The sequence below is a fragment of the Salvelinus namaycush genome, chromosome 26 (genome assembly GCF_016432855.1).
Source record: "Salvelinus namaycush isolate Seneca chromosome 26, SaNama_1.0, whole genome shotgun sequence".
Classification (NCBI taxonomy): Eukaryota; Metazoa; Chordata; class Actinopteri; order Salmoniformes; family Salmonidae; genus Salvelinus; species Salvelinus namaycush.
This window is the reverse complement of record NC_052332.1, coordinates 25813079-25836466: the sequence shown is the minus strand read 5'-3', so window position 1 is coordinate 25836466 and position 23388 is coordinate 25813079. Positions and strand designations below refer to the sequence as shown.

General features: G+C 44.2%; 1 protein-coding gene across 1 annotated transcript in view; it reads right to left on the bottom strand.

Moving 5' to 3' along the window:
• The window catches only part of LOC120021294 (protein unc-13 homolog B-like), a 111824-nt gene that overhangs the window by 39020 nt on the left and 49416 nt on the right, over window positions 1–23388 (bottom strand). Inside the window, exons 9-12 of the mRNA XM_038964991.1 lie at window positions 16169–16477; window positions 15971–16019; window positions 2146–2192; window positions 1942–2020 (exon numbers count right to left, since the gene is read on the bottom strand). Coding sequence (XP_038820919.1) covers window positions 1942–2020; window positions 2146–2192; window positions 15971–16019; window positions 16169–16477 — 484 coding nt within the window. The remainder of the gene's footprint in view (window positions 1–1941; window positions 2021–2145; window positions 2193–15970; window positions 16020–16168; window positions 16478–23388) is intronic.

The following is a 23388-nucleotide window of genomic DNA, read 5'->3' as shown; positions in this document are numbered from 1 at the left end:
TGACTCTACTGTGAAGGGGGGCCGAAGGAGACAGGAATGAGTCACCATTGCCATGAGGTGACCATTTTTTCACCATGCGCGTTCACATAAGAGGGAGCTCCGTTCCATCGCTCATCTGAAGTCAATGTAATTCTCCGGTTGGAACGTTATTCAAGATTTATTTGAACAACATTCTAAAGATTGATTCAATACATCGTTTGACATGTTTCTACTGACTGTTACGGAACTTTTGGACATTTCGTCACGTTTTAGTGAACGCGCTTTGTGACTTTGAAATTGTTTACCAAACGCGCTAACCAAAGTAGCTAATTGGACATAAATAACGGACATTATCGAACATATCAAGCATTTATTGTGGACCTGGGATTCCTGGGAGTGCATTCTGATGAAGATCATCAAAGGTAAGGGAATATTTATCATGTCATTTCTGGTTTCTGTTGACTCCAACATGGCGGCTAATTTGACTCTTGTTCTGAGCTCCGTCTCAGATTATTGCATGGTTTGCTTTTTCCGTAAAGTTTTTTTTATTTTTTTTATCTGACACAGTGGTTGCATTAAGGAGAGGTATATCTATAATTCCATGTGTATAACTTGTTTTATCATCTACATTTATGATGAGTATTTCTGTTGAAACGATGTGGCTATGCACTATCACTGGATGTTTTTGGAACTAGTGAATGTAACGCGCCAATGTAAACTCAGATTTTTTTTATATAAATATGAACTTTATCAAACAAAACATGCATGTATTGTGTAACATGAAGTCCTATGAGTGTCATCTGATGAAGATCATCAAAGGTTAGTGATTCATTTTAGCTATATTTATGCTTTTTGTGACTGCTATCTTTCGCTGGAAAAATGGCCGTGCTTATTGTGGTTTGGTCTGACCTAACATAATCGTTTGTAGTGCTTTCGCTGAAAAGCATATTTGAAATCGGACACTTTGGTGGGATTAACAACAAGATTACCTTTAAAATGGTATAAGAAACATGTATGTCTGAGGAATTTTAATTATGAGATTTCTGTTGTTTTGAATTTGGCGCCCTGCACTTTCACTGGCTGTTGTCATATCATCCCGTTACCTGGATTGCAGCCATAAGAAGTTAACACCCCAACCAAACCAAAGCGGATGAAGGAAGAAACTCATGTAAGGATTGTTACAACACAGGTCATATAAGAGGTGACAACATGGGCAGAACTGAACCATCACTGACCAGTCGAAGAAACAGACACTTAACCCAGGTGCGTGTGTTACCAATGGTGGCTTGGGTTAAAACCCTGGTAGTGATGGTATGTTCATGGTTCAGCATGTAAGGGTGGAGAATAAAACCCCAACAGAACAAAATCAATCATATGAATGAATTAAGGCGAGAGGTCGAATAAGAGGAAGGGCATATTGTTTTAAGTTATTATATAAAGTAGGAACACCACAGTGCAGTTGCACGGTTATATATGGTTACTTATTTGCACCATAAAACCCTTGTTGCACATTAGTACACATTTCTTGCAGGACAGCTGCATACTGTACAATTTGTTTGCACAAGCAGTGCAATTTGTCCTACTTGATATACAGTTTTGCCTTTACATTTCTGACTACAAATGGGACGGGCAATTGGGTTATTTCCACTTACCATAGCCTGACCAAGGAAAATGATTGCATTCAAGCAAGTTGTGGGGGATAATTAAAGGTTTAAGAGAGGGGGAGAGAGAGATTATAAGACTGGTTTCACATGTGCCTCATTGGGTGATATCTTGGTGATTCCTCATGCGATCACTTTTTTTTTAACAGATCGACTTAAGCAAACACTGCAATTATAAATGTAATCCTTAATTATCTAGATGCTTCTCTTGTGCTGGTATTACAGGATAGAAAAACATGTACTGACAGATAGAACAGCACTGAGATTTTAAGCAGTGACAAGGATGGGAGGCAAAACTTACCACGTCGCTGACCAGGGGTATAGGCTTCCTCTTACGAAGGTCTGGCATGCTGTCAATCCCAAACAAACCACTTCCACCGCTGTGGACACAGAACAGAATGATATGCTTATACTCATACAGAAACAGATGCATGAGTTTTTCCAACACATTAAAAAAGCATGGCAAATCTAAATCAACAGAAATGACTTGGGTGTCATCATATACCCTGGCTTGATCCAAGCTTGTCTGGAGTTGGGTTCATCATCTTGTCCCTGCAAGATTTAAAACACATTAGGTTTTCAGATTCAGCTATTAGACCACAGCAAAATACTTAATCTTATAGGTTAAAAAGGCACACAGAGGATAGAGAATGGAAAGACGCACAGCTGGTTGAGTTTCACCTCTGGATGGTACATGCAGAACAGAACACATTCAGAACATAATTTTAAGTAATGTCTTAAGACAAGGAGAGGATCACATTTGATCCATACATGGCATCTAATGATTGTTGGCAAATTGAAAAGCCGAAAATAGAAGAAAAATATATAAATCAATAGCAAAAGGGAGGTGCTTGTAAAACGAGAGGGGGAAAGAGATGAACACATTAAATGACCAGTTTTCTGTTCGATATCACTAACAATATACAGATGCAAATAAAACAAGGAACAACTTGTTTTTGTTGTGCAGATGTTCAAAATACAACTGGGAGAACGTATTTCATCTCTCTTCCTCTGAGGTAAAGTGTTTCATCAGCGCCTGTGCACCTCCTCCTCTCAGATGAATGGGGCTAGAGTTGGGTAGCTGGGCTCTCTAGGGCTCCTCTCCCTCTGCCTCTCCTAGTACTAGGAGGTTCTGACAGCGTTTGAAACAGTTCTGAGCTGGTGCTTCTACAAAACAACTTCACACCAGTGTTTCTACTGATCTGATGCTGCCAAGAACATCATTATTTTACCCTATTCACATTTTGAAGTACAGAAATAATAGGTTATTTTAATTCAATCAACACATAATCGTAAAGCCATTTGAAAATGCATTCATTAGGAGCAAACCTCAACAATAAATAATAAATTACAAGCAGTTAAACACCTCCGCTAAAGGTATGACAAAAGGAAAACATGGGGACCATGCATAGGATATGAAAACACCCAACAGTCACATCAAAACTCTAAATATATCTGTGTGAATGAAAACAACAAAACATAACTAAAAAGGGAGCTCATTTAAAATGCATGAGAGTAACCTGGTCATCTTCCCTGTTGCCATCTGGAAGGAAGAAAAATCCACAAAAAAAGAAAACATTAGGGTTCATGGATAGCTAAGAAAAGAACATCAAATAACCAGATCAACTACACTAGCAATTAATAGTGGCAATTTTCAACCCAAGGTGGCAGGATCGATCATAATCGTGTAATGCTACATTCATTAGTATAAATCATGGGCTAATGCTGTCAGAGAAAATCTGTCAAAGTTTAGGTACATAAGGAATATGAGTGTTAGATTACTCATTTTTTGCTGGGCTTGCAAATACTGTAGTGCACAGCTACCTGGATTGAGCTCCTCCTCAGAGAAAGTGGACTGGGATCCTTGGGAAGATTTGGAGAGTTTGCGTCCCTGTCTCTTTTCTTTTAGGATGCGCTGCAGATTAGCAAGGCGTTCCTTAGGGCTGACAACATCCTGTTCACAAAACTCATCCTGATCAGCTCCATCATGGTCCTCTCCTATTGGACTTAACCCTATCCCCCTTGGGCTGAGGTTAGACTCTCCTGGGCTATGCCCAGCCCCTCCAGGAGGACTGTGGTCTGGTGTCAGATCTGGGTTGGACAGTTCTCCATCAGTCTGATACTCTTCTCGGCTCTCTAAATGCTCCATGGAGTGATATTCAGTAGGGGTGCAGGGGGAGTGAGTACTTTCCTTTGTGGATACTTGTAGGGAGCACAGCAGGTTCTCTTGGGCTGGGCTGCAGTCCACATACACTGAGGCCTCACTGTATTCTTCCAGTGGAGACCCAGAGCGGACGTGATCAGTTGGCAGAGTGATTTCTCCCTCAGGAGGTTCAGGGGAGCAGGGTCTGACAGGAGAGGGAGCTGCTTCAGACTCACTGTCATCTCTACCATGCTCCAGGCTGGACCCCTCCAGCTTCCTCAGAGCCCCTTTCAGAGCTGACCTGAAATTGAGCACAGCCTTCTCAATGCTCTTCACATCAAATCCCACATTGAGGGGCTGGGTGTTCTCAGGCTCAGGGCTAGGCAGGTCCCCCGACTCCCACTCTCCTGCAACGTCTCCTGGGACAGACTGTTCAGTCCACTCCCTGTCCAGGCTCCTAGCAGATCCCATGTCCAGGGCATCAAATGAGGACGGACGGTGGTCACAGGAGGAGTGCGGCTCCAGGTAGCCATCATCACAGTCTGTGAGCAGCACAGTAGAGCGACTCATGCTCCTGGACGGCCCACAGCTCCCCACATCATCAGCGTAGGCGTCTACAGTGTGGTAGCCGGAGCTCCGGGAGTATGGGCAGTTGGCTGGACAGTCACACTCCAAGTGTCCATTGCTGCCCTGCTGTCTGGGGGGCCGCCAGTCCACTACACTGGACGAGCTGGAGGGGGATTTTTTGTGGCAGCTGAACAGCAGGGACAGGTGCTCTGAGCTGCTGTGGGAGGACTGGCCTGGGGTGCTGCTGGTCTCTCCTGTGGTGTACCTGGCCCAGCCACCTGGTCCTCCACAGTGGTCCTCCACCTCCTCTCCACTGTTCAGACAGGAGCAGACGTCCTCTTCGCTCCAGCCGTTCTCCCCACTCCACCCCCCATCTCCACTCACACTACGCTGCATGTCCGCCGATGCCCAACCGCTCTGCCACACCCCGGCCTTACCAGAGCGGTACCTGGTGTCCCGGTCCAGAGTGTTGGAGCTTTGGCCAGAGGACAGGGAGCTGGTGCTGGGGCAATCATGGGCATACCCCTGCTCCAGGTTGGAGAGGCTGGACCCTGGCCCTGAACAGGGCACGTCTGAGCTGTGGTCTGAGTTCTCCTGGTCAGGTAGTTTGGGTTGGAAAGGAGGTAACCTTTCTCTCCATCTCTTAGGTGACCCCTGGGGTGGCATCATCATCACTGGGTCTTTGTCCCAAGACTTGTGCCGGTGCTCCAGTAAAGGACTGGTGGCCCTCTTGTGGAAGGCTGTGACAGCATTCTGCCTGCCCAGGCTTCCGCGTCTGACGCTGAGCCTCTGAGGGGTCTGGGGATAGAGCTGGGTCTGGGGTCCTGGTGCTGAGGCTCCATAGGAGCAGAGCTCCCCTATCTCATTCAGCACTGCATCCACACAGCAGGAGACCTCGTCCACAGAGCCCCTCACAGAGGTCAGGTAATGCCGCAGGTCTGATATTTCCTCCTGGATCTTGTTGATCCCTTGCAGTTCTTTCAATATGTGCTCGACGATGTCACTGGAGCCTTTTTCTCCCTCCTCATCTTTTTCCTCCTCTTCTTCTTTCCCTTCACTAGGAAAAGGCCTGTGTGTGTCCTCCTCAACCCCGATCCCATCCTGACATTCAGAGCTGCTGTTCTCTCCAGAGGGAGAGGTGGGGAGACTAGTGGTGGGGCCGTTGGTGCGTACAGCACAGGGGGCGTTGATGAAGCCCTCCCTGTTCAGCTCCATCTCCCCAGCCACAGGTGGGTTTAGAGTCACTGTGTGACTGCGGCGGTTGGGCAGGGAGGAGTGGAGTCCAGGGAATTCCCCACTGGAGGGGTTTCTCTTCAGGCCACAGATGAACATGTCCTGCTGCATCTCCACAGGGGTGTGCTGGTCCTGGGGCTGGTGGATGGAGGGCTCCACAGGACCCGCCGGGCCCTGCAGGTACTTCTGGAGCTTCCTCCGCATGCTGCGACCCACCTTGGGGCTCTGAGTCCTCTTCCCCCCCCCCAGCTCCCTCCTCTTGGACCACTTGTGTGAACTCTGAGGTGGCTCTGTCCCTTTGGGTTCATCTCCTCCACTGAGGCCCCTCTCGTGACCCCTGGAGAACATCCCTGAGGACTGTATGGTGAGCTGGATTCACTGGTCTCCGTCCTCAGAGGCCGACCAGCACCCTGGGGCTTGAATCTCTGTGTGACCACACAACATCCTGACCATATAGAAGAGACTGATCTGCTTACAAAGCCTTGTTCATGACTGGCGAGAGACAGAGAAGACCAAGATAAATAATATGCAACAGTTTGAGGGGGGAATGCTTGTTTTCTATCAACATGAACCTTCCCTTATGCATTCTTCTAAGCCATTTCATCCTTTACATTTCAGTCATTGGCATACAGCACACAAACCCCTCAGAGAATCAATACAATGTATACACATTTGCATAATTCCACATCTTCATTTTGAGAGCTTGCCAGTATTCTAATTTTTCAGTCCAACAGACCAGAAAGCAGAGAGAGAGAAAAACAAGAACATATTCCTGCTGCTATAATGGCTCGTGAGATCACGATGAAAAAACAAAGTAAATAAGTGGCTCTATAGCCAAGATAAGTTTAATTGCAATGGATGACTGAAAATGTCTTTTTAGCTTCGATTTGGTTTGCAAACAACCTACATAACCATCTTACTAGCTCATGCCAATGCATTCCTATGTACATTGCAGGCAGAATTCTATAAAAACACACAGACAACACACACAGAGACTCAGGCATGGGAGAGTGGGAGTAAAGGGCTTTAATCTCTGTAACGCCAGAGAGATAGACTATGGAGGCAAAGTGGAGCGTGGAATTGTGATTAAAAAAACACATTGATATTGGGGGTCATTGTGAGTCAGGCCAGTGCTCTGTATATCAGTGGGTTGGCCACTCACCCGCTCTCTTCACTCACAGAGAACGAAGGATCAGGGAAATGATCGGACCATACAGCTGGCCTAAACGCTATAATTAGGACGTGATCAGAAGACAGCCTTGTACTTAACTGACGGCTCAATTCTATCCTCCGAGTCAGTGTCATTATTGTGCACACACCAGCTGCAATAGAGGAGGTAGATAGCTGTTACCCCTCCCCCTGCTAGACACAGTGTGTGGGCTGGTTGAGTGACACAGGGATAACTAGGGAATCTGTTGGGTGACATGACCATACTATCTGACTTGAGTGACTAGTACTTCAATATATGCAAGCTATTGTAGAAAGATGCATGTAATTTAAAATCAAGGCATATACCTGTACATGGAAATCCATGATTTTATCTACACTGTAGTGAGACAATAAGTTAGTACACACTTATGCAACAGCCAACTAACACTCAAGGATTATTTGCTGGGCTTAACCTATTCATCTGCCTCTCATCCCCACTGATCCTGGGTGTTGGAAGACAGCTCAGGCAGTAACAGCCCAACCCTATGCACTTGCTGTGTAGCATTATGCTGTTAAGCACCAACCCGCTGAGGGGAATCAGTGCTGCACAATTTTCCTCCCTGTGCTGTTGTCTCTGCGTCAGACAGAGTGACAGACAGACTGGTCAGTTTAACCACCATCTTTCTGTGTGCCTCTGTGGCCATTTGCCCAGACCGATCTGTCTGTGTCAGACAGAGCACAGGGTTAGCTGAACATTTTCCCATCAGCTTTTCAGGCAGTTTTCACCTAGGTCTAACTGGACTGGTGTTTCTGATGCATATAACTAGATACATACCAAATATGAACATGACCAATAAGATAAAACATATTGCCATAAGTCATTGAAGGGCAAATGCAGTCAAAAACATGATTTTTCTGTGTTTTATATATATTTCCACACTATGAGGTTGGAATGATGCTGTGAAATTGTAAAAATTATGATAATGCCCTTTTAGTGTATGAGCTGTTTGAAAAGACTACCTGAAATCTCTGTCTGTTTTGGTGGGATGGAGCTTTGGCCTTTTCATGGTAACATTACCATGCAGTAAATGAGTTAATAGACTGATAAGAGAGTTCCAAACCTCTCTGCCAATAACAGCTAGTTTTCAGTTTTCCCCTCCCCACTCAGACCTCTCCCAGACAGTGCTAGCAAAATTCTTGATTGAGAAATTTCTCTTTGCTAAGAAGCTATTTTTGTTTCTTTTTGGCCATTTAATTGAAAACAATCACAGTAAGGTAGTGAATCGTTAGCCAGAAATGATTTGATATTGAGATAATAATGGCTGCATTGGACCTTTAATACATTCAGTCACTAACAAAAGTGATTTTGTCTCTATCAGTCTATTTTCTGTTAGCTGAAGAGATCTGTGGTGAGTCGTGACATTTGCGTTACAGCACCCTTGTGGAGCAGCAGCATGTTAAAAGTAATCGACCGTACCAAGGGGAATATATTTACTCGTAATGTAGAGAGGGGCTTGTGTTGAGCGCAGCTAATGTTGATTACTCTACAACAAGAGATGCCAGCCATCATTGGAATTCATTGAAATTCCACGAGTGCCTCTGTCTGTTGTTACTCACTCAAATGGATTCAGGGAGACATTGGCTCCACTGTGACTGTGAAACAGCAGATAGATAGAGCATTGGCATTTGTTATGGCAGATGGCCTAAAGTTTGTAATGAACAGTGATGGATGTGGATAGAATTTCTATATCACGTTATGTTTCTAACTTAATAGAAATGTATAGTCAGAGTAGAAACCATCCCAAATGATCGGACAAATTCACCTGGGCTGGGGCAAACAAGGTCAATGTTTCCTTGCCAACCTATGAAGCAAATGTATTTATTCTATAGCCCTTGTACTATAATAGACATAAAAGTTTCAAATGTAACACATTACAACATAAAAGTACTGCAAGAATGACTTTGCTCCCATCTGAATTGATAGGGGAGTCATTCTATGGCTGTTAAGACGGAACAACTAAGAAGATGTAAAAGCATAAGAGGTGTTAAAGTGCATCTCCAACTTGCGCACAGGACTGGTGGGAAACATTCTTAACCCTCTCCTCCACCAGAGGTTTAACCTCTGTTCAATACCACTCAAGTACTGGAGGTGTGCATTAGCATGATAAGAGCACAGTTGACGGGAAGGCATAATCATGAATAGCACTAAGACAGCTAGCTGCCAGACCAACGGTGCTGTTATTAGTGATGCACATTTATAAAAGCTGCCCAGGACTGTCAGGAATCACATATCAAGCCAATGAGGTTATTAGCAATATAAGTACAGGAGAGGTTTAAAAGACTGTTAGGAATCAGATATCCTCATGGTGGACATTGACTTTCCATTTAAATAGCTTTTTTTGCCATTTCATATCCATTAACAATTTTTTATTTTTTTTACCTTTATTTAACTAGGCAAGTCAGTTAAGAACAAATTCTAATTTTCAATGACAGCCTAACTGCCTTGTTCAGGGGGTGGGTTAACTGCCTTGTTCAGGGAAGAATGACAGATTTGTACCTTGTCAGCTCAGGGATTTGAACTTGCAACCTTTCGGTTACTAGTCCAACGCTCTAACCACTAGGCTACGCTGCCACCCCAACTATGACAATCTGGAAATAAACAGGGACAAAATGAACAGACATTCCCAGGTAAAATACACATTGCTTATCTAAAATGTGATTTAGACATCAATCACTTTCACAGCAGTTCTTAGCTGGGCTCCTGAAGACAACTCCTGGCCCATTTAACATATGCAGCCAGCGGCCCATATACTCTGAATGGCCAGTGGCTCAGCCTCAGCAGTAAGCTGTCCAGACCACGGAGAGGGGGAGCCAGCTGGTAGAAGTATGTCTGGGTAATTCTGACTGAGTCACTGGAGTGCCCCAGAGCAATGTCTTGTCTTTTCTCTCTTTCCTTCATGTTCTGTGGCCTAGAAAAAAAAGTCTGGCCTGGTTTGTTCGTTTTCAACTGATCAATTGGCCGCTCATTCTATTCCTACTCATGCAACAGGAGCAATGTTGTCATTTTAATAATTATATTGGACTATATCACAATATCAAACCTGGGTTCAAATACTTGTTCAAATATCTACATTACTTTCACATATACTGAACACAAATATAAATGCAACATGTAAAGTGTTGGTCCCATTTTTCATGAGCGGAAATAAAAGATCCCAGAAATCTTCTATAAGCACAAAAAGCTTATTTCTCTTATTTCTGTAATAAAGCCCTTTTGTGGGGAAAACTCATTCTGATTGGCTGGGCCTGGCTCCCCAGTGGGTGGGCCTGGCTCCCCAGTGGGTGGGCCTGGCTCCCCAGTGGGTGGACCTATGACCTCCTAGGCCCACCCATGGCTGCGCCCCTGCCCAGTAATGGGAAATCCATAGATTAGAGCCTAATTTATTTATTTAAATTGACTGATTTCCTTCTATGAAGTGTAACTCAGTAAAATCTACGAAATTGTTGCATGTTGCGTTAATATTTTTTTCAGTATAAATTTGAAGAAAGTATTCAGATATATTTCATTTGAAAAGACAAGTAGTTTAATACTTTAATGAATTTGGAAAAACACTTGGAAAGTATTTTAAAATACTCAGATACACTCTCATGCATTTAACCCAGTTATTTGAAAATATAATTATCAATAAGTATTTGAAAATTCAATTTTAAATAAGTATTTGAAAATACTCTCAAATGCAATTTGGTAGACTACTTGGTTTTTACAAATAACCATTCTATACTAAAATAAAAGTACTTGTTTTGGACTGTGTATTTGAAAATACTCAAATACACCGAAAAAAGTATTTTAAATACCAGATAATTAAATACACATAACTTAAACCCATGTCCGCACAATATTACTCATTGTTATGGAAACATTTTTCTATTAGCCATACATTTCATGCATAAAAGTCAGAAAAGTCAAGAGCAAACATTCTCTTAAGTTTATGTAGCGCAATATTAAATGCAAACTTAATGCAATAATACCATTTCTAAAGATGCATAAAATTCAATAAAGCTTACCTCATGAAGGCAGAAAAGGGTAATAGTATACAGTAAGAATCTGTGAAGGTGAGAGAAGTCACTTAGTGGGGACCGTTGACTCCTTGTGGAAAACCACTCAATAGAAGACAAGCGCCAAATCTTAAAAGTAATTTTTTCCCCTTTCTTTACATATCCCCAGGTGCTTTTAATTCCATGAGCTACATTCAAAGCACATTGGACTGCTCATCTTCACCCAGATTGACAGACGCAGGAGAAGTGTTGACTCTCTCATTCCAGATGTACAAACCCAGGAAGGGCAAGCGCGAGGAGTCTAGGCTCACATGACAGTTCAGTCCCAGTTAAGTACCCCTCCCTCCCGCTCTTTGTGCATTCCCTCTCTCGTTCCGTCCCCTTTCTCTCTGTCCTCTGGCGATGTATTCCAGCACAAAGCTAATCTGAAGCTGTGAAAATGCCAGCTCTGTCTCCCTCTCTCCATACCCCCCTCTCTCTCCACCTCTATCTGTACCATCCTGCTGTCCTCACTCTCTTTCCATTTGACCCTTATACCGGCCCTATAGCAATCAGTATAATGGAACACAGCACCATGACAACCCCTTCCTCATAACCAGGCTGCATGGCTTAATTAATGGAATGCATCTCAAGACACCGCACTACTATAACTGTAACCTGTTCATTACGACCAGCACTGGTTTCTAACCGCGGATCAACTGGTTTAATGGAGTGCATGACTAGAAACAACATAATCTGTGCTACAGCTGAAACCAGTCCTTCTAGTCTTCCACACATTCCTCATACTGTATATGAACCAGACCTGGGTTCAAATACATGTGTATTTAGTATTTTTTTTAAATTATAATAATGTGTATTTGAGTATTTCCAAAGACACAGCCCAAAACAAGTACTTTTATTTCAAGACATGCTCCAGAACTTTGGCGACTACAAAGTCTTTCTTAAACCTCCTGCTGTGGGCTGAATGTGTCAATGTGTAGTTCATACATGCATAATCTATGAACAGAATTACTGTGTTACCTCAGTTAGCTACAAAATCCCTAGTTTGAAAGCAACCGTTTTTCTGGAAGCTACATTTCCCTCCATGTGGGCCAGCCCCCTAGCAATTAAGAGTTCTAGCCAACGATCTTCAGTCCCTTGCCATTTGAGTGACAGCTAGCAAGATGCACACACTTCAGAGCGAGAGAGTGCAATGACGTGGTGCACATATTTGACATAGTACGCTATTTTCTGGGGCTTGTGAGCACTACTTTCAGAACTACTGCCTAAAAGATATACAGAAGTAGAGGAGAATCTAAGTATTTGAATTGTTATTAAATCAAGCAAATTGCATTTGAAAGTACTTATTTCAAATTCCTGGGTTAAATGCATGCATTTCCAAATACATTCCCATATTCAAATACTTGTTTTTATTTCAAATAAAGGTTCTGAATACTTGTTTTGAAATGTATTGAAAAGTAATTGAAATACCTGCAATAGTATTTGAACCCAGGTCTGATATGAACTGTCTCTGACCAACAGATAGACTGACGATATCTGACCATTCTTACGCAATATAAACCTTAAAAAAGTAGTGATGGGGAAACAAAGCTTCCAGAAGCATTGATGCTTTCCAGTCAATTGTGTCAAAAATAGGTTAATTACTCACGGCTTTGATCAACACAGTGTACACTAGTGGCACATGCTGGTCAAAATAATTTAAAGCAGCCAAATTATTATAGATGACGTCCCATACGGTGTAGCGCATGCGCCGAGTAGCCGTTTTGTCTTATACCGAAACCAATACCAAACCAATCAGGTGATTGTTCAACGAAATTAAACTTCGGACGTCATTGATCACGTGCTTCTGATAAAGTGGTACAGGCATCGGCACACTGTTTCGAAGTAAACTGCTTAGCGATTTCGACGCATGCCTTGGAGCTCCGGTATCACTACTTAAAAAAGGTCCACTATGCAAGAAATCGCTCTGCCATTTCCTGGTGGCTAAAATTAAAATAGTTTGCCTAATTTCAGTTCATGTGACAAAATAAGCAAGTAGTGTTAAGAATCATTGAACAATCTAAACTGCTGTGAAATATATTTTCCATAACCAAAAATATTGTATTTTTCAACTATTTGAAGCTGGTATACAACACCAAAAGTAAGGCGCAACAACACAACGTAAGACCGGGGAGCATAGAAATAGTGCACATAGAACAGATCTTCCACTTAGACTTGCTTTCAATAAGAAAGACAGAACTATAACTCACATTTCTATGTGAATTTGGTCAAGTCACGCAAAAAGTTACATATTGCAGCTTTAAGGCAGCTCCACCCAGCCACCTACATCACAAAGAATCAGGATAAATTGAGGTTGACAGAGAAGTCATTCCTTTTTTGATGTATTCAGTTTGGAGATTCAGGTTTTTCCGCCCTCTTAACTCATTCAAATGCACTTGTGTAGTAAGCGCCGAGTCTACAATGTGAAATCAGCATGGTTTCTCACAGTACTTTTCTGCAAATATCCCAGCCCATCCAATTATTTTGTACAATAAAAAAAATGCTAAACTTTTTCACTATCCTTATACTCCCCAAAGTGAGCATCACAGGATAAAGCACGGCCTACATTTGCTCGGCAAAATGCGCAAAATAACAATGTGATAAACATTGAAGCTGTACCTCTTTATTCCCATCACACTTGTTCCCTATTTTCCTGCATCTTTCCCTCACTCTCTCATTTAGTTGTTCAGTCTCTCTCCTAGGCGCAATTCACCACTCCATTAGTGCAGTGGCTACAGAGGGAGAATGAGTCAGAGATGGGAAGTATTTCTGAATTTAAAATACGTATTTCAATAACCTTTTAGTATTTTGTATTTCACTGGTCTGCTCTACAATCCAATGTATTTTGTAAGAAGATACTTTCGAAACCTGAAATTTGTATTATCAAAATACAAAATCATTGTATACACATTTTTTTTAATAGCAGTTCACAATTTTGTGGCAAACTTTCACCCTGCATTGGTATCAGAAGTCTGATGGCACTATGGTGTGATAAGAGTGTCTGCTAAATGACCAAAATGTAAAATGTAAAATGAAAACTTGCAATGCACGATGGGCATTATTCTAATGAGCTCCACCCCCGAAACATGGCCAAAAAATACCCGGTGTGCTTTGCAATTGTATATTTTTACATTTAGGTAATTTAGCAGACAAAGAAGATAAACAAGTAGAACTGCACCTCAGTCACTGGCTTCATCAATAAGTGCATCGACGACGTCGTCCCAAGTGACCATACGTACAGTTCCCAACCGGAAACCATTGATTACAGCCAACATCCACACTGAGCTAAAGGAGCTGGACACCAAGCCGGACGCTTATAAGAAATCCCGCTATGCCCTCAGACAAACAATCAAACAGGCAAAGCGTCAATACAGGACTAAGATTGAATCCTACTACACCGGCTCTGACGCTCGTCTGATGTGGCAGGGCTTGAACAATATTAGACTACAAAGGGAAACCCAGCCGCAAGCTGCCCAGTGACGTGAGCCTACAAGACAAGCTAAATGCCCGTTATGCTCGTTTCGAGGCAAGCAACACTGAAGCATGCATGAGAGCACCAGCTGTTCCGGACAACTGTGTGATCACGCTCTCCGTAGCCGATGTAAGCAAGACCTTTAAACAGGTCAACATTCACAAAGCCGCGGGCCAGACGGATTAACAGGACGTGTACTCAAAGCATGCACAGACCAACTGGCAAGCGTCTTCACTGCCATTTTTCACCTCTCCCTGACCGAGTCTGTAATACCTATATGTTTCAAACAGACCACCATATGTAACAGTATAACTTTAGTCCGTCCCCTCGCCCCGACCCGGGCGCGAACCAGGGACGCTCTGCACACATCAACAACAGTCACCCACGAAGCACCGTTACCCACCGCTCCACAAAAGCCGCGGCCCTTGTAGAGCAAGGGGAACCACTACTTCAAGGTCTCAAAGCGAGTGACGTCACCGATTGAAACGCTATTAGCGCGCACCACCGCTAACTAGCTACCCATTTCACATCGGTTACACTCACCCCCTTTTCAACCTCCTCCTTTTCCGCAGCAACCAGTGATCCGGGTCAACAGCATCAATGTAACAGTATAACTTTACTCCGTCCCCTCGCCCCGACCCGGGCGCGAACCAGGGACCCTCTGCACACATCAACAACAGTCACCCACGAAGCATCGTTACCCATCGCTCCACAAAAGCCGTGGCCCTTGCAGAGCAAGGGGAACCACTACTTCAAGGTCTAAAAGAGAGTGACGTCACCGATTGAAACGCTATTAGCGCGCACCACCGCTAACTAGCTAGCCATTTCACATCGGTTACACATAGTCCCTGTGACAAAGAAAACTAAGGTAATCTGCCTAAATGATTACCGCCGCATAGCACTCACGTCAGTAGCCATGAAGTGCTTTGAAAGGCTGTTCATGGCTCACATCAAGACCATCATGCTGGAAACTCTAGACCCACTCCAATTCACATACCGCCCCAACAGATGACGTAATATCAATCGCGCTACACACTGCCCTTTCCCACCTGGACAAAAGGAACACCTATGTGAGAATGCTGTTCATTGACTACAGCTCAGCGTTCAATACCATAATGCCCACAAAGCTCATCACTAAGCTAAGGACCCTGGGACTAAACACCTCCCTCTGCAACTGGATCCTGGATGTCCTGACGGGCCGCCCCCAGATGGTAAGGGTAAGCAACAACACATCTGCCACGCTAATCCTCAACACTCAAATCTGAGGTAGCAGGAGAAGAGGAGAGGCTGCAATTGAGAGGTCCTTTGTGGTGTGTGAGAGAGTGATTAATTCCTGAGTTAACAATCCATTAATGATAATTTTCCACCTCTGAAGCGCAGTCACATCTAACTCAGAGAGAAAGAACAGTGAACAGCTGTTTGATATTCTAACTCAACCAGCAAACATACACGTAAGTAAACGCATCTTGATAAATACTTGGAATAAGCAATTTAGTTTGCCGATTTCGAACTACCAGAGGTGAAACTCAACCAAGCAGATGGGGAAAAAATACAAATAGGGAGCAGGATAATAAAAGTGTGGTTGTGAATGTGTAGAGTGGGCAAGATGATTAGAAGGTCATATATGAGAGGAAAGGGAACATAAGATTAACATGGGGAGAAAAAACCTACCTCCTGACGCTGATCCCTGACTTTGTTGATGGCCTTCAACCAGTGTATTCTGGATGGAGAGAAAGGCAAAGGAGGCTCATTGTCGTGGAAACTGAGATGTGTGGATTGAGAGATAAAGTGAGAGAATCACCAAGAATGTACTTGTACTATTCAGTGGCGGTTCTAAATTCACAACTCTTTCTCTAATAAAAGACTCACCTCTGCAAATGTTTGTTGGATCTTTTCTCTACTGAGTGGTCTAATTTCTTCAAGGAGCCATTTAAGCTTTTCCCCACATCCAGGCAGGGTCTTCCCAACTTCTTCCCCAAAACAGAGTGTCCATTGCTGGGGATGTGTCCGTTGGTAGGTTGCTGGACATTGATGGAGGGGTGGAAGCCGGTACTGTGATAGGAGTGGAAGGACTCTTCCAGCCCTGAGCCTGGAGCACTCTCCTGGCCTCTCTCACTAATCTGGGAGCTGGTCTGGCTCAGGTTCCCAGAGGACCCAAAGCGACTACTTTCTACCGGACTGGAGTGGTGAAAGAGGGGTGAGGGAAGAGACTTAATATTAGAATAATCATTGTTGTGATGAAGAAAAACGAGGTTCATTAATTGGATATTGACATTATTCTATAGTTTCTACTGAATTGTACAACATTTAAAAAAGACATCCAACCTTACAGAGAAAATAACTACCTGTTGTCAAATTAGAATGAATACACCAATTGCCTGAAATGAATTTTAATGTACCAGATTATCCTAATGAATGTTTGTCTGTACTGGTTTAGCATGTACTGGTTTTCTTTTATTACTATTTCTGGGAGACCATGAGTGACTGAAATCTCTAACTTGATCAAACTGAATGGCAACAGGGAATTCTGTAAGGTTTAGATAATAAAAAAAATACATACATTCTTAGAATTATAATTTCAATGTATGTACAACTTGAATTAATCTTACGCTAGGAGTTTAAGAGTAAGAAATATTTAGCTTATTGTCAATATATCACAACCAGGTATAATACACTTCCCAATCAACCACCAACACAGTAGCACAACTGCTTAAAACAAACACGGTTAAAAGGAAAGAGACACAACACAGTACTCAGTGGGGTGGATTGCGGAGCTGGACCCTGGTTACGCTCCCCAAAATATCAATGCATCATAAAGGGTGTTAGGGAAGACCACTTTGTATGCTTCTACTGGCCTTTTAGCACTCAATAGGTCCTTCTTGAAGTGGTCGTGCAGATGCATTCCAGAGGTGGGATCTGCAGAGAGGGGTGGTTCTACAAGGCTTTCCTTCTCCTTTTGGGACAGGGATGCTGAAGGATCTACCTCAGGTGTGGAGATGCAAATCTGGGGTTTGGCTAAGTCACCAGGGGGACCTACCGAACTTTGATCGCTTGTCTCCTTGATTGGCTTATCATTAGTTTTAGGCTGAGTGGTAACAACTGGGGGAGCTTGTAGTTTGGGAGGTTTGGCAGCCCCCCAGAAACCTCAGAGGCAGTGGATGGTTCTTGCTTTGCTACACTTATCTTGTCCTCCTGAAACAGGCCTGCAGATATTGTTTTGAATCCTGAGAACACACCACCACCTGCTTCTGCATGAGGAATTATGGGAAGGGCTTGGGGAATTGTTAATGTAGATCAAAACATGGATCCAAAAGACTTTCCAGCGTAATCAGTTCCTGAAATAAAACCACCAAACAGGGACATGAGGGCTGGCTCTTTAGTCTTAGGCAACTGGTCAGCTGGGGTAATCTTCTGGGCACTTACCACTGATTTGTCCATTTCCTTACTTTCAGGCTCTCCCACAAAATTACTCTGTGCTTCTCATGTATTACTGCTCCTTTCACAGCCTTTTGTTTTCCAGAAGAACTGGACTAATCCTTCTTTGGAGGTAGTTCTGCGTTTGAGGGCTGTTCTGTTTTAGCAGGTTGCCCTGATGCTGTAGGGATATCAGCTTCTTTTGATTGACAGTCGACAGCTGAAGCAGGAGGTTTCTCAATGCCTTGGCCTTGGGCTACTTTAACAGCCTTAGGATCAGGTTTGAGGGAAACTGACTCTTGAGGTTGAGTTTTGGCGTCAGGTTGTCCAGGTGATTCAGACAATTGTGAATCTTTGTGCAACGTAACTGTCTGCCTCCCGGGTCTTTTATTTTGGCAGTGCTATCTGCTGGGGTGGTGTCAGGTGTAGCTGTTGCTATTGCTATTTTGTTCTCAGCGGTTATTGTTGGTGCCGTTTGAGGAGTAGTTGTAGCTGGTAGGGGACTAGACCCTCCAAACAGAGAACCTGCAGTTAGAAGGGCAGCTGTAGCTGGTTGAGGACTAGACCCTCCAAACAAACCCCCAAACCTAGAACCTGCAGTTTGAGGGGCAGCAGTGCCAGGCTGGGGAGTAGACCCTCCAAAAACGGAGAGAAATCCTGTAGCTTGGGTCTGTTTGAGGAGTAGCTGCAGTGGGCTGGGGACTAGATCCTCCAAACAACCCTCCCAACATAGAACCTGCAGTTTGAGGAGTGTCTGTAGGTGGTGGCTCCTAAGGTGCACATTCTGGGATGGATTCCTTTTGGGTAGTGGCACACTCAGGAGTAGGTACTGTGGTTGCCGATTCATCAGAGCTAGCTTGTGGCAGTGACAAAGGGCCACTGAACATGGAAAATACACTTTCCGTGTATGGTTCTTTAGGCACTGTAGATCCTTCAACGGAGGACCCTGTAACTGACAGAGCTGATGCTGAAGGTTGTGGGGCACTGGGGCCTCCAAACACAGAAAACAATAATTTCTGGCAGTTGAACCAGAAAGGAGTCTTCCAAGAATCGAGTTAGCCTCTGGTTGTGGTTGAGGCACCTGAGAGGTGGACCCAGACTGAGATGGTGCCTGTGGTGGACTTGGTCCACTGAACATTGAGAATAAACTTTTACCAGGTGGTTCTGTGGGAGGTGCTTGAGATTAGTTTTTTTTAAATAGCCCAGAGAGCAGAACTCTGGATTGACTAGGCTGCTGAGTTAGTTGATTTTGACTTTGCACCTGTTGACTAGGCTGTTGAGTTGGTTGATTTTGTCTTTGCAACTGCACATCCTGCATGTTTGGGTACTGCTGGCTAGGCTGATTGAGAGGAGCTGCAGAAAGTGTCTGTGGGATTGGGGACTGGTTGGTACGGTCCAGTCGTGGCCAAAAGTTTTGAGTATGACACAAATATGAATTTTCACAAAATCTGCTGCCTCAGTGCCTTTAGATATTTTTGTCAGATGTTACTATGGAATACTGAAGTATAATTACAAGCATTTCATAAGTGTCAAAGGCTTTTATTGACAATTACATGAAGTTGATGCAAAGAGTCAATATTTGCAGTGTTGACCCTTCTTTTTCAAGACCTCTGCAATCCACCCTGGCGTGCTGTCAATTAACTTCTGGGCCACACCCTGACTGATGGCAGCCCATTCTTGCATAACCAATGCTTGGAGTTTGTCAGAATTTGTGGGTTTTTGTTTGTCCACCCGCCTCTTGAGGATTGACTACAAGTTCTCAATGGGATTAAGGTCTGGGGAGTTTCCTAGCCATGGACCCAAAATATCGATGTTTTGTTCCCCGAGCCACTTAGTTATCACTTTTGCCTTATGGCAAGGTGCTCCATCATGCTGGAAAAGGCATTGTTCGTCACCAAACTGGTCCTGGATGGTTGGGAGAAGTTGCTCTCGGAGGATGTGTTGGTACCATTCTTTATTCATGGCTGTGTTCTTAGGCAAAATTGTGAGTGAGCGCATTTCCTTGGTTGATAAGCAACCCCACACATGAATGTTCTCAGGATGCTTTACTGTTGGCATGACACAGGACTGATGGTAGCGCTCACCTTGTCTTCTCCGGACAAGCTTTTTTCCAGATGCCCCAAACAATAGGACAGGGGATTCATCAGAGAAAATGACTTTACCCAAGTCCTCAGCAGTCCAATCCCTGTACCTTTTGCAGAATATCAGTCTATCCCTGATGGTTTTCCTTGTTGAGAAATGGCTTCTTTGCTGTCCTTCTTGACACCAGACCATCCTCCATAAGTCTTTGCCTCACTGTGCGTGCAGATGCACTCACACCTGCCTGCTGCCATTCCTGAGCAAGCTCTGTATTGGTGGTGCCCCGATCCTGCAGCTGAATCAACTTTAGGAGACGGTCCTGGCGCTTGCTGGACTTTCTTGGGCGCCCTGAAGCCTTCTTCACAACAATTGAACCGCTCTCCTTGAAGTTCTTGATGATCCGATAAATGGTTGATTTAGGTGTAATCTTACTGGCAGCAATATCCTTGCCTGTGAAGCCCTTTTTGTGCAAAGCAATGATGACGGCATGTGTTTCCTTGCAGGTAACCATGGCTGACAGAGGAAGAACAATGATTCCAAGCACCACCATCCTTTTGAAGCTTCCAGTCTGTTATTTGAACTCAATCAGCATGCCAGAGTGATCTCCAGCCTTGTCCTCGTCAACACTCACACCTGTGTTAACGAGAGAATCACTGACATGATGTCAGCTGCTCCTTTTGTGGCAAGGCTGAAATGCTGTGGAATTTTTTTGGGGGGGATTCAGTTCATTTGCATGGCAAAGAGGGACTTTGCAATTAATTGCAATTCATCTGATCACTCTTCATAACATTCTGGAGTATATGCAAATTGCCATCATACAAACTGAGGCAGCAGACTTTGTGAAAATTAATATTTGTGCCATTCTCAAAATATTTGGCCACGACTGTAGATGCATTGCCTACAGAAGCAAATTGAAAAATTCCAGAAAGGAGACCACCTTGTTGAGCAGGTTTTGGAACTGTATGTTGTCTAGAAAAGCCTGGTTCCTCAGTGGACCACGGTTTGTTCCTGGCATATTCTGTTGGTTGAAGTTCTGCTGATTACGAGTTGTTTGGGTGCTCAAAACATTAGAGGAATTTAATTTAAACAACCCAGAGAAAATGCCTCCTTGTTGAGGGGGTGCTTGTTGAGATGGGTTTGGTGCTTGTTGCTGACTAGGATGATTGCTTGGGAAAGCACCTTGCTGGTGGGCCTGGGGAGGTTGTACACTTAGGTGATAGGCTTTCTGCAGATGAAAACCTCAGAAACCCTGAGAGAATACCCCCCCGGCTGAGAATGAGGACTTGCACTTGTGTGAGAGGTCGGCAAGGGTACTGTTGAGGATTACTGGATCAGGAAGTTGACTGTTTGGGGGAACTTGCTATGGTGGTGGGTTCCCAGATAAGTCACCTGCAGAGCCAAATCTAAGAAATCCTGTTAAAAAACCTTGAGGTTCAGGTTGAGGAGGAGCATGCCCAAGAGGCATTGGAGGTGGTCTCTGATGTTGCTGCATATGCTGCTGATGTGGAACTGGGGTCAATTGGTGATGCTGGGCCTGTTGTTGACTAGGATTTTCTGGGGGTTTGGAGGCATGGACATCCTCACCAGAACCAAATGTCATGACTCCAAAGAACATCCCTCTTTCTGGTTTTGAAGGCTGTTGGGAAGAGACATCATCAGAGGAACGAAACTGACATTTTAGCTTACTGCCTAAAGATGGCTCCTCCATAGGGTTATCTAAGCTAATATCTGGTGCTGACTCAAATACAGGATACACTGCAACAGGGAGGGCCCTGCGAGAGCACATGGTTAACTGGTGCAATTAATGAGCTGAAATATTTATTGAAAGGGCTAAAGAACCCTGAACTCACTGGTTGTAGTTGGCTAATGGGCTTCCCACCCACTGTAGGCACATATTGCTGAGAGGTAGTCAGAGTCAGGTCTCCCATGCACAACTTTTCCTTGTGCATTAACAAATTGTTTATTCTGGGGTGTATTTCTTGAATTAAGGCTTCTCTCTCCTATCACAGCCCTTGACTGTTCACCTAGTTGGATACATTTCTCATCCCAGTTTGCAAGATTTTGAGAGTCCTCTCTTGAGCCACTTCTCCCTGGAGGTAATTTTCCCTCTGTGGAGTTCACTATCTCTTCACCTGAAAAAAAGTTTACCAAAACTAATTTTCTCAAAAGCAAAAGTGACTGCTGGTGTTTGTGGCATCGTTGCAGAGTCCTGAACTTTATCACTTGTACTATTTAGAATCTCTGTTCTAATGACTGGTGTATCTTGATTGTGGACTTGTGTCTTGGCATCAGACTGGGAAGGTAAATTGAAGGAAATGTTCTGCTGGGGTGAACTGTAGGAGATACAACAGATACAGGAGCAGGGCTGGTGGATTTTGGAATTAAAGAAAACAGTGTGGATATACCAGATTGAGAAGATGGTGTAGGTGATACTTCTTTAGTTTCTGCAGAACCTGAGCTGGGCTGCTTGGGGCTGAGCTAACCTTGTCAGTGAAGGAACTGAGTAATGAACTCATAGCATTTTTCACTCCAGATACTCCTGGTTTAGGTGAAGCCTCTGCCTGGGTCTCCACCTTGACATCTCTAGGGGTCCTTGGGTCCTCTCCAGTAGATTATATTCTTACGCTGCCCCGGGAAGATAACCTTGACTTGGATGACTTGGGAAGGGACCCATACTTGCTTATTTCCTAATCTTTTTCAGCCAGGTAATCTGATACTGTTTCAACTAGGCACTGGAGCTCATCCATGGGATCCATATACTCGTCACTTGGTTCCTCCACTGGAGACAGGGTGGGCTCCTGAAGCAGCGCTCCCATTTGCACCTTTCCCCTCTTGTTAACCAGATAACTCTGATGTTTGTCTATGTAACTTCCATGGGATGAAGCATGTCTGCCTTGGCCATGGCCCCTCCCATTCTCAGAATGAATGGCCTCTGCTAAGGAGGCAATTTCCTCTAGCTCCTCCTCTGATCGCTTGGAGTAGTGCAGCTCCTCCTCTGAATCGTACCCTAAACCTGTCCTCATTCTGGCAGCTTCGTCCTCCTGATACACCATGTAGTTCTCCAAGGTGTCCCTCAGCATGTTTTTGGCGCACATCCTAGTCTTGTAAAGAAGTCTGTTCTTGTATGGCTTGAGGCACGGTGTCATCTGCTCCTCCTCGATCTTTAACACCTGCTGCAGCACCAGCTCCCCTCTCTTCTGGCGGAGGAGTACAAGATTAGGGGGGAAAGGCTCATCTGTGAGTTTCTCTGCCTCCAAGGCGGCCAGTCCTCCTGGATCCCAAATCTTTTTTGTCCACTGCCGATCGATAGTGTCATAGCCCGCTGGGTAGGTGCCAGGTAGGATGCCACTGCGTTGTGTGCTTTTGGAGAGTGAGCTGCCTGATGGCTCAGTGAGAGCTCTCCCCATGCGGAGGATAACATCGTCCTCAGGCCAACGAGTCTCTTCCTTGTCCAGTAACTCACTCAGCTGATTTCTCCCCTGCACTTTGTACTTGCTCTCCTAATCCTTCGAACCCATGCCATAATCTACAGGGATGATCCTGACCCTTCCTTTATGGTTTATGGCTCTAGTTTAGGTTAATTTATTAAGGTAGAG